This window comes from Pygocentrus nattereri, chromosome 24 (genome assembly GCF_015220715.1).
Source record: "Pygocentrus nattereri isolate fPygNat1 chromosome 24, fPygNat1.pri, whole genome shotgun sequence".
NCBI lineage: Eukaryota > Metazoa > Chordata > Actinopteri > Characiformes > Serrasalmidae > Pygocentrus > Pygocentrus nattereri.
Window position 1 is genome coordinate 26,475,883 of NC_051234.1, and position 12,621 is coordinate 26,488,503.

Here is a 12,621-nt window from a genome sequence, read left to right on the forward strand (position 1 = left end):
GGTTTCCCCACCACAGTCCAAAAACATGCAGTCAGGCTAATTGGACATGGTAAATTGCCCCTGGGTGTGAGTGTGAGTGAATGTGTCTGACTGTCTGCTCTGTGATGAACTGGCGACCTGTCCAGGGTGTATCCTACCTTTCGCCCGATGACCGCTGGGATAGGCTCCAGCACCCCTTGCAACCCAGAAGGTGCAGTGACTGTTTTGATATGTTTTGCATACAATTGTGCATCTTAATATTTTAGCCATATCTCGTTAGTGTGTCTCACGTTCCTTCATACTACTTGTTCAGTCTTTAATAGCATACTAGCGACTTACAGTTCCAAATCACCACAACTACACTCTCATTAGCATTAGCCTACCCAGGGGATTTGTGGCCATACGCAAGCTAATAGGCGCCCACGTTGACTAGCGTCATGGCACCTGAGATGGCACCTGAGGGTCAAGCAGGGTGTTCTGGAGCAATTACATAGAAAAATCACATTTGGTTCCCTAAAGTACCTTCAGTACCTTCAGTAGGTGATTCTGTTTTGTGTAGTTTTGTATAACTTATAAGATGTGTAAGTGTGAAGATCTCTTTTTTTAAAGTTTAAAAAAACTTCCACATAATGTCAAGATTGTAAGTCCAGGATGAAACCCCCCTCCAGCGACCTTTGTGTTGCTATGATAAGATCTGCATTTGTAGCCCTCTTGTTCAGATACAGTCTTTAAAGCAAGACCTACAATGCCAGACTACCTTGTACAGTGCCCACAGGAGACTTGTAGATAAATCAACAAGAAGCAAACTAACAAAATCAGCAGCAAAGTGGAAACCTCCAGTTCTCCTTAAGAGCCTCCACTGTAACAAGAAGCCATAAGGGCAAGTTGGAACCATTGACTGTATGCATGAAATAAATAATGTATATATGTATTCTGATGGAGCTTACCTTATCAATTCATAGTGCTATAATGACATGCACTGCTTTTTAAAGGAAAGAAATCTTTCTTTAAGGTCAGATTTCAGCAAAAAAGGCAAATAGAATCAATCATTAATTTATCATTAATTATTTTAATTATTTTAATTAACAGCCCTATAAAATATATTGCATCATTTTCTTTTTTGCGCTACGTTTTGCAATAAAAATGTTGCTGTGTGGAAATGATGTTTGAATCGAGTATATTCAATGCATGACTTTTTTCAGTGCAGCCACTCTGCAGGGTGTGTTGTGGTGAAGGCAGCAGCTTCCATCTATCGATCGCCTCAGCATTCAGATTTATGGGCTTTAGCACTGTGGCCGTCTGCGCAGGCCAGACAATGACTGCCCCATTACCATAACAGGGAAATGGATACTATCCAATTCCTCAGGCCTCCATGGTTTTCTTTGAAAGGCATCAAACCATCATGGGAATCATTCTCGTTTGAGACGTAGGTCTATAAGGAGTTTGTCTTGTACAGGACATAAAGTTGCAGAGGGATGATCTATGATAGTATCTCTGAGTTTTCTCCTTAGATTGTAGGGTCATCCATATTCAATTGGCTTGCCTTCAGATATTAGCACTAATTTATCACTGATAACAGCAACACTGAGAACATAAAAAAGATGGAATGAAAGGCTGCACTAAAATCTAAAAATAGTGCTGTTTTGTACTCCTGCTGGCAGTTACTGATGTGTTAGCAATAAGCTGAATTAATATCACACATGGCTGTGACTAGGCAGAGTCGTCATCTTTCATTTTGGCCCGTTTACTGAAGTTCTTTGTTTTGTCGTATTCTATTTTTAAGCTGCATTGTTTTTTTGAAACGCCTTTTTTGAAAAAATAAATATTCAAAGGTCCTCTTTAATAGCTTTGGTAATGATTATTGTTGCAGCTAAACCTAATTTGCATGTACAGTACCTGGCAAAAGTTTAGAAACCCCAACTTATAGATCCCCACCCCCTGCCCCACCCGGCCTTGATGCATAAAGAGCCCCCTGAGATGCTTTTCTTAAAAAACTAAACTCACACATGGTCATTATTTAAATTTCTATTCTTCAAATTTATAGTAATTAGTATAGTAATTGGCTCAAATGAGTCCCTGCTCCCTTAGTGCTATATAGGATTAGTACCATTTAGTTTATTAGACAGCAGTAACAGCACATGAATGTAATTAATAACTTTCTAAGTAAGACACTTCCTCATCATTAGCATTCTTCCCTCAGATAAACAAACCAATGTTTTCTACCTGATTGAGAAAAAATGTTTCAGAAAGTGCAGAGGTGGTGAAGAAAAAGTGCAAAACTTTTCCTAGCACAAACATTTAAGCATGATGATGAGCACCAGGCAGGAAACACATATGGGTCTTTTTTTTTAACTGTTCAAAGCTGCTGTTTTTTGCCCAAGACTGGAGAAAGTCTAAAGATTTGTTAATAGCTATATCCTTGTGATTTTCCACTGCACAAAGTAGCGGAACTGTTGGAAAGGTGCTTTTTCCATTGCCTATTTGTCCAGTCCAAGAGTTTTGGGTTAGAGTTTTTGCTACTAGCTCAGGATTGGTACCAAGAAGACCTAATAGTCTTGGGTGTTTTCCTCTGTCTTTCCACTTTCAGCTGAGGCCCATCACAATTTAGCATTTTTTGAGGATAAAGTTACCAAGCACTAATACCTGACCAGTATAATGGAAACTATCCTGTGAACTAGAGTGGGTATGTTATGTGGCTGTTGTTAGAATTATTATTTTAAGAAGGGTTCACTAAGGTGACATGAGCTGGTTAGCAAGCAGACACTGACATTATTAGCATTTATGCTAGACTCCAGCAGCAGTGCTGTGTCTCACCTACTCATATCAGCACAACACACACTAACACACCACCACGTCACGTCAGCAGTGTTGAGAATGATCCACCACCCAAATATTACCTGCTCCATGAGGGTCCCTGGGGGTCCTGATCACTGAAGAACAGGCTAAAAGGGGGCTAACAGAGTATCAGAGAAACAGATGGACTACAGTCTGTAACTGTAGAACTACAAAGTGCAACTATACAGTAAGTGGAGCTGATAAAATGGACAATTAGTGTAGAAACAAGGAGGTGGTCATAATTTTATGCCTGATCGGTGTGTGTGTGTGTGTGTATATATATATATATATATATATATATATATGACCAAAAAAAAAAAACAATTGAATTGCCAAGTCCAGTTATTGTGACAGTTCCAAGCAGCTAGTACTGTAGTTCTGTTGGTTCATATTTGGGTCAGTTTTTGAATGTGCAGTGGGGGGAAAACACTCTATACTGGAAAAACTATATACTGGTTGTAATAGCCATGTTGTGCCAAAATTCTGTCCTTGCATAACGGTTGAACTGTTCTGACTTTGCCCTGCCTCCCTCTTACCCCTCTGTCCTCCTCTTTCATTCTCCTCGCTCCATCATTGTCTGTCTGTTTTGTCCTCATTCAATGTCTTGCCATTGCATCCTCTGCTTAGAACTAGTCAACCAGTTCTGTGAGCAGGTCCTGAATTTTTTGCTTTGTCCCTACTCTCCTGCCATAGCCCCGTCCTCCCCCGGTGTTGACTCCGTACCCTTGCAGCGAACAGGAAGTCAGAATGCCACTGGGACGTACCCCCGGGGCGGCTACACGTCTGGCCCGGCTGCCAACTACGCTGACCCCTACCGGACCCTGCAGTACTGCTCTTCCGTGGAGTCTCCCTACAGCAAGTCTGGCCCTGCCCTGCCTCCAGAGGGCAACTTGGCCCGTTCTCCCTCCATTGACAGCATCCAGAAGGACCCCAGGTAAGTCTGTAATTACAATTGCTTTTCCCCTGTAGGAGTCTTAGCCACAGACACTCCACCCCCACAATTATGATGTACATTGTACACTGAAATAGCCAGATCTGTCAGAATCTTGTCAATTACATTGACAGTGACTCGATATTCGCCATGGGTACTCATTTCTGTGCACTGGTTGTTTTCAGTCCAGAAGGAAAATGACTAGTTGTAAGCTGTTGCCTTGTCTGTTGTCTGTTGAGCTTTTTTGGGGAATTGAAAAAAGTCCTTTCTCCAGCATTCTGCCTTTAAAACTTCTTTGAAGTAGTTATAAACTACATTTAACTCCATTTTGACAACATGCTAAAACAATACTTTATGGCCGGTCAGTTCTCTTTCCAGTGAAATCGCCACAGTTTTTGTCAGTGTTGAGCAACGAAACCTTCACTCTCTAGCAATAGCCACAAATGTTACATGTGAGATTGTAGGGCCAAATGGTTACCATAGCAGCATTGTTTGAAGGCTTATTCCCATCTTTTGTTGCTGCTAAATCAGGACTAGAAAGTGCCTAAGAAAACTCGTTACAACAGGAAGCAATGCAGTGGGCCGTTTATAAGATGAAAGGAAAATGGGTGTCCTAACAACTGTGCAGGACCTGGTAGATCACCAAAATCGTGCCTGTCAGATAAACATTATTTAAAGCTTTCATCTTTGAGAGAGAGGAGAAAATCAATATCCACTTTTGCTACAGATCTGAAAATATCTACAGGTGTTTCTGTCCATCCTTCCACTGTGAGAAGACGGCTCTGTGTCTGAACGGATGTATTGCTCTCAAGAAACTGTAACTGAGAAAAGGAAATAAGGAAAAAGAAGAACATTTGCACTGGAACACTGAAATAGGAGTAAAGGTCCCCTGGACAGATGAATCGAAATTTGCATTTGGTATCATGAGAAACAAAAAAGACAACTTCTAAGACTGAACTTTAGAGATATTCTCTCCAAAAAACTGAATGAAGGCAAATGTTCTCATGGAAATGCCACTAGAATGATTACTCTCCATGGTCAGATCCATTTGGCCCTACGGGCTCAAGGCATCATTCGCACTTTACTTCCCTGCTGGCTTTGAAGTAAACTGTGCACATATTGATCTTCTCTCAGCAGGATGTGGCGCGGCCTAGATGGTCAAAGTGGCTTTTGAGGATGCGTCCCAGTTGTGCACCTGCTCATGCTGTGGTTGGTTGTTGATTGTGGAGGGGACGTCTTGTCAGGGTACTCGTCCTTTGGTTTTGTTGTGAGATTTCAATGGCACATTCTATGTTCTGTAAGCTTGAGAGTGTCTTCTGTATCTTTTATGCTGGATAATAAAGTTCCAGGAACATAGATTTTTTTTTGTGTGTGTGTTTTGATGAAGAGCGCCGTGTCTGTTTAATCACTATGCAATGCAGTCACTGATCTATAAGCAATTTCATGTGTGATTACCATGGAGGGAGGAGGATTGCAACCTTTCTGAATATTTCTCTCTCTAGATCAATATTAGTAAGAAAACTGGCTTTGTGTTAATTATCCATCTGTCTCGCTACAGTAGTGAACTTGTGCGTACATGACGAAGCTGAAAAACTAGAGATTGGCTTTGAGGGCAAACATAATAGGAGGTGCTTCTTTGATTTATTTTTTTTTTTTCAAATGTAATACACGACTAAACTTAGATAAGTAAACAGCAATTCCTTTTAAAAAGGGGTACTTGTAGGTTTTGGATGCCAGAAACTTAGAAATAAACATCTGAAATCTAAATGTTTAAATGCTTGATATTTTAGATCTACAAAGGGCTATTTAAAGAACCCATATGCTACGTTGTTCTCATGTTTTATGTGGTCCACTCATGATGTTGGTGCAGTTTTGTCGTAGTTCATTTTTTCACGATCGTTTTTGGATACCATGCCTTTAAGACTGATATATGTTAATATTTGTGATTGGATGCTCAGTACAGGGTGAAACACTCCTTCAACATTAATGGGTGGAGCCAAACTGCTTTAGGCTGAACATTCAGATATGCAGTGTGTAGGGGTGAGAGATAAAATACAGTAAAATATAGGATGTAGGTAGAGCTGGGCGATATGGGTGAAAAATGTTATCACGATAAACAAAATTCATATCGGTCGATATCAATACATATCGCGTTAAATGTCAAATCATCATTTCCTTCAAATTTGAAGGATGATTTTTGCTCCTGGGTAATTGCTGTTTTAAACGATCTACATATTCTATCGTAGTAGTTCGAGGGTTCTTTGAATCATGAAATGGCTCTTCAGATTGATGAAGAATGTGCTGTTGATGGTTCTTTATAGGACCTTTTTGAAAAGAGTTCTGCTTTTGTTGTGATGTCAAGCTTGTAATAATGGAAGAACCTTTTTGGTGCTTTAACTATTTTCTAAAAGGTTCAATATAGAACCATTTATAGCACATTCTGCATCAATCCAAAGAACCATTTCATGATACAAAGAACCCTTTAATCATGCAATCTATATGTATAATCTATGTAGAACCATTTTCCATACTTTAAGAACCATCTTTTTGCAGCTAAAAACTAAAACTGATTCTCCTAAAACAGATAACTCAGCAAAGCCATTTCTTCAGCTTCTTATGTCTAAGAACTTTAAAGGATAATTTTCCTTTCCTTACTAAGACGACAAATAGTTTAGGAACTTTATGCAGTGCTTGTTTATTTAATTGATTTAAGTGATACTTTTTTTGATCCCACAACCGGGGAAATTCCACCTCCGCATTCAACCCATCCGTGAAGTGAAACACCACATACACACTAGTGAGCACACACACTAGGGGGCAGTGAGCACACTTGCCCAGAGCGGTGGGCAGCCCTATCCACGGTGCCCGGGGAGCAGTTGGGGGTTAGGTGTCTTGCTCAAGGACACCTCAGTCATGAACTGTCGGCCCTGGGGATCGAACCGGCAACCTTCCGGTCACAGGGCCAGATCCCTAACCTCCAGCCCACGACTGCCCGCATTGTTGTGGAAAAATGTAAGAGTGTACATTGATTTCATTTAAGGAAACCCTTAAGTACCCTGATGGTAAAGGTTTTTTTTGTACAGCACTCCTAACCTTTTATAAAAACTTATGGGTAATGTTAAGGGAAAACCTGTGTGTTTTATGCAACTGGGCACTGATGACTCTGGTGCTCTGCGAGCACATGCAGGGAATTATTTTGAGTTCTTTTGTACCCACTCAGTTGTAGTTGTACTCTTTATACATTGGTGTATTTTGTCATTTTGTCACAAGATTGTTAATTAAATCATACTCCATGGTATCTGCAGCTGCAGTTGGTTGTTAATTGGAGTGCAGTGTTTCCACATCAGGGTCAGACAGAACCATGATCCCCCCATCTGAATCATGCCACACTGGAGGATGCGTCTGAGGCCTTCTGAAACACTGTAGCTAATTAGCGCTGATAGGTCATGCTTGGTGCAGGTGGTGGTGAAAGCTGAGGACGGCTCATCTGATGAAGGCTGGAGCTGAGAGCCAGCATAATGATGTCTGCTCTCAGTAGCCAGTCTTCTAATGCTAGTCCCTGTGGAGCTCTGTTTGCCTACTGACATGCTTTCTTGCACCGCTAGCAAACAGTATAACCCTTTGTTTATGACCAATCAGTTGTTTACCTATAATTAGCTTAGCCATTAGTGACTGTCTGCCTTTCCTTTCATTAACTTTGCAGTTTGATTTATATCAATTATATCCTAGAAATTGAGTATGATAATGCTGTAGAAACAATTAGCATTGAGAGCTAGCAGTGATTGTTCTTGATCATCCAGCTTGTCTCTGCTCTGTTGGGCCTCCTTCACTTTCTTCTTGATGCTGAAGAGTTGGAAGTGTGTAAAGCACTGGGTTCAAAGTGGAGTAAAAGCAAGAGCTCTCTGCTATATTAAAGTATGAGGGCTACAGAAAGGCAATGATGGGAGTCATTTACCCTGTAATGGATCTGGGAGCAAACTAGCGCCACCAACTTCGAGTGCCTCTTGTTTCCATATGTTGCGCAATTCTAGTTCAGCCTTGGCCTCTTCAGAAAATGACTTTCTCATGCTCAACTTTGTGCTATTTCTTTCTTTCTTTATTTAACCCTTAATTCCCAAGCTGCTTTGCTGTTTAATGTACTCTGTAGTGTATTGGTCAACTGATTTGGAGTTACAGGGCTTAGAGAGAATTGCGCTGGCATGCCCAACATTATGAGCAATGTTCATAGTTAAAAGCTCTTTTTGGGTTTGCAGATGATAGCACTAAGTAGCTTAGCAGTGTCTGCTAAAGGCCTAACTAAGAAAGCTTAGCAGCTGTTTAAATCAGTGTTTCTCAACCCTGCTTCTGATGATCTGCATCTGTGCAAGGTTTCAGCTGTTCCTTACCTTAAAACAGCTCATTAACAGATTACTGAGCCCTTCATGAGCTGGAGCGTGGAGGTGTGATGGGGTAGGAAACTGTTGGATCTGCAGTGCTGTGGGTTGAGGAAAATAACATAGCGCTGGCATAAGCATAGTAAAGAGTGGGAAACCCAGCATGTTGTGGATGGATGTTACGTCCTGGTGGTTATGACGGCTGTTCTATCTGCCTTTTCTTGTGTCTACCCACAAAAACCCTCGGTGTTAGTCACAGCAGTGGGCTTTCTATTTTAGTAAGCCCGTTTACAGAATGTGCTGCTCTAAATCACTGTCTTCACATTAATACAGTTGCATTACTAATTAACATTAATATTTAAGCAGTTTAGTTCTATTACCAGTATGGCTAGCCTAGTTATCCCTTAAGACACTTCTAGAATAGTTGAAGCTAGTATCTGAAAACTTGAATGGTGGTACAACCTTGTTTAACAACTAAGTTTATGTTTTATAAGTTTTTATAAGACAAACATTGCTCATCATTTTTTGATATGCCATTACAATGCTGCACCCGTTGGCAGTACTCAGTACGATGGGTTACATCATGTTGGGCTTCGCTGAGTGACTAAAGAAAAGCAAAACAATTAAGTAGTCAGACCTTACATATTTACAAGCCTTATGTCATGACCTGTTTAAGCCCAAGGCATTAACAGAGATAGTAATAAGTGAAATATACACAAAAATAAATCATTTATGGGGTACTTTCTGTTGGAAGGTGGCTAAAATGAACATAATTAAGGTATGAAGTGTCACTCAAAGCAAACTGATTTTACGTCTGTTAAAAGCTCAAAATGTGCTTTGAGCGCTGACTTTGAACCAGTTTGGTAGAATGATCCATGTAAATAAAATACATTGATATATTGATTAATATATTGTGATTGTACAGATTGTCAGTACTGTGTATATTAGACAAAGATAACCCAAGTAAACGCAAAATGCTGTTTTAAATAATGATTACATTTATTAAAGGAAAAAGGCTGTTCAGCCCTTCCTGGCCCTGTGTGAAAAAGGAATTATCCCCTTAGCTACTAAAGCAACCAGTTAACCAAATTTAACTGACTGTTGGGTTAAATTTCTCTATCTACACCAGGGCCCTGCGATGGACTGGCGACCTGTCCAGGGTGTACCCTGCCTTCCGCCCAATGACTGCTGGGATAGGCTCCAGCACCCCCCGCGACCCTGAGGGAGAGGCGGCTTAGAAAATGTGTGTGTGTGTGCGCGCGTGTGTGTGTGTGCGCATGTGTGTGTGTATCTACACCAGGTGTGATCACTGCCAGACCTGTTGAATCTAAACATCACTTAAATAGAACCTGTCTGGCAATGTGAAGCTAGAAGGTCTGAAAAAGCAGCACATGATTCTAATACAGATGCAGCAAAGTCATTAAAGTCTACCGTCTGGAAAGGGTTACAATAGCATTGCGAAGGCTCTGTGACTCCAGCAAACTACAATGAGAGCCATTATCCACAAATGGAGAAAACTTGTAACAGTGGTAAGCCTTCCCAGGAGTGGCCAGCCTACCAAAATTTCACCAAGAGCTCATCAGCGACTCATCCAGGAGGCAACAAGAGCACCCAGATGAACATCTAAAGAACTGCAGGCCTCACTTGCCTCACTTAAGATTTATGTACACAATTCCACAATGTGAAATATCCTGGGCAAAAATGGCATCCATGGGAGAGCCGCAAGGCTTAAACCACTGCCTTATCAAAAAGAAGGCTCGTCTTGCGTTTGCCAAGAAACCACTAGATGTTTTGAGACATTTGGGATCATTTTCTGTGGACTGATGACTCACAAGTGGAACTTTTTGGAAGATCTGAATCCCGTTATATCTGACGTGAAGCTTAACACTGCATTCCTCCATAAGAACATCATATCAACAGTCAAACGTGGTGGGAGTGTGATAGTCTGGAGTGTACTTTGCTTGTGCAGGACTTGGATGGCTTTATAACTAATGAAACCATGATTTCTGCTCTCAGAAAATCCTAAAGGAAAATATACGTTCAGCAGTTTGTGACCTAAAGCTGAAGCACAGTTGGATTATGCAGCAGGACAATGATTAAAAAAAAACAAAAAAACTCCAAAAAAAGTCCAACTCTGAATGGCTCAAAACAAACGAAAAAAAGGTTTGCAGTGGCCAAGTCAAAGTCCTGATTTGAAACACATTGAGATGCTCTTGCATTTCGTACTCAGAAACCCTCCAGGACAGCCGGGTTAAAACTAATCTGTAGAAAAGAGAGGGCCAAATTTCCTCCACAGCAATGTAGAAGACGCATTGCAAATTATCGCAAACATTTGATTGCAGTTGTTGGCACAGTCACTTATGAGGTTTAGGGGGCAATTTCACCCATATCACCAATAGGTTTTGAATAAATCTTTATCTTCCAAAAGTATAATGATCATTTAAAGGCTAATTTAAATACGGCAACTTTGCAAACAGAAAAAAATCAAGTGAGGAGCAAAGACTTCACTTTTCCACATACTGATACATTTTATATGCATGTCCGACATTAAATTACTGGCAGAAGATATGAATGAGTGTAGCAGTGATGAGGTGTTTGATAAAACCACAGTAGAACAACATAAATGAGGAAAGCAGTGGTCAGAGTTCTAATCCTGGGTTTAAGCGTCTTGCTGTGTTCTAGCTTCTCCTGGCCTCAGAAGAACAAAGTAAACAAGCTTTTGCTGGCAATGTGTTGTCAGTAGCAGTTTTGTGTTTACTTTGAGGCTCTTTCAACTCGTGGCACATGTTTAGCACTGCAGTACTTGTGAAAGTGTTGACTTTTCACATGAAGGTTTGTTAGGCCAGCAGAGCCTTCAGGTGAGCCGTTTAGCGTTGTGGACTGATAAAGCATGACATTTTCTGACCTTTTCCCCTGAGCAAAGCGCAGGAGGTATACTGACTAAGTGGGGAAGTTGGAGAGAGAAGCATACAATGCAGTTGATCTCTCTCTCTGGGTTTGTATTCCTGTATAACTGGCTTTAGTGCAGTCTAGTAGTAGTGTAGGTGATATACTGTGTAGAATATTGTCACTATCTAAACTCAGTTTTTCCATTTGAAAACAACAAATGTTCCTTACATTGTGTGAAAGTTTAATGATGTATGGACCAACATGAATGGTCCAAAGTTGTGTTACATTAGCATGAATTAACCTCTTAAATGAGCAGGGCCCATCGGCCCACCACAGTCTTAGTAGCCTTAATATGTAATAAATCTGGCATAGGGCTGGATAGTATAACAACATTTATCATCGTGCTAAATTTTGTCACAATTCAATATGATATGCTTTTCTGAACATATCGTGCATATCATCAGTATTTGTAGAACAATGGCCAACTGCATGTTTCAATATAACGAAGCAAATTTATTCCCATTTAACTGGATTTAGTGCAATACTCAAATATATTCATCCATCCATCCATCCATCCATGCATTTTCTAAGCCGCTTCTCCGTCAGGGTTGTGGGGGGGAGCTGGAGCCTATCCCAGCAGTCTTCGGGCGGAAGGCAGGATACACCCTGGACAGGGCGCCAGTCCATCGCAGGGCAGACAGACAGACACAGACAGTCACTCACACCAAGGGGCAATTTAGCACGTCCAATTGGCCTGACTGCATGTCTTTGGACCGTGGGAGGAAACTGGAGAACCCGGAGGAAACCCATGCAGACACGGGGAGAACATGCAAACTCCACACAGAGAGGACCCCGGTCACCCGGCCGGGGAATCGAACCCAGGCCCTCCTCGCTGTGAGGCGACAGCGCTCCAAATATATTCAATATTATATTAAATATATGATCATTTTTGACTGATTTGTGAAAATGTTATGTGTTAGTGTTATATATCGCAATATATGTATATTTTTTGCAGTAGTCCACCCTTACCATGCTAAGTTCTTTCTGCTGAGCTGTGGTAGTTCCTCCTTACATAGCTAGCAGGTATAGTAGTTGATCTTGGTAAAGAAAACAAGGATAAACACTCTGATAAAAAATGATTAGTAAATTGCAATCGCAAGTTATTTGCACCAGACATTTATGCTACTGACGTAGGCCTATGGTTACTTCACCCACTGAGATGTGATGTCAGTTACTATAGTAACTGGGCAATTACATTGGTTAGCACTCACATGTTGTGTGCACAGTTTCAGTGATTTTTCTGTTGAGTGGTGGTAGCCAGGGGTGGAAATGCCCCCCCACCAATTCACACAATTTAGTCACAGCTTAAACCACCTATTTAACATTCTTTTTCTTAAATACACATGATACCATTGTGATTCCATTATCTTTGAATGTTTAATTAAATAAACACCACCATTAAAAACAAACACTTCCAAAAGTGAATCTTGAAATTCAAGTTTCAAGTTTCCTTGAAACTGTTGTTAACTTGCAGGAATCAAAACAAGCTTGTCAATCAAATGCTTCTCAAAACAACCACTATTGCATCAGAAATACTAAAGTACCTTTTTCATT

The 12,621-nt window shown here is 40.8% G+C and overlaps 1 protein-coding gene across 2 annotated transcripts in view; it reads left to right on the forward strand.

The window, feature by feature from the left end:
- Positions 1 to 12,621, forward strand: part of ctnnd2a (catenin (cadherin-associated protein), delta 2a) — a 570,926-nt gene that overhangs the window by 334,102 nt on the left and 224,203 nt on the right. For both annotated transcript variants that reach the window (XM_017716448.2, XM_037534162.1), the window contains one exon: positions 3,508 to 3,748. In XM_017716448.2, the coding sequence (XP_017571937.2) occupies positions 3,508 to 3,748 (241 nt within the window). The remainder of the gene's footprint in view (positions 1 to 3,507; positions 3,749 to 12,621) is intronic.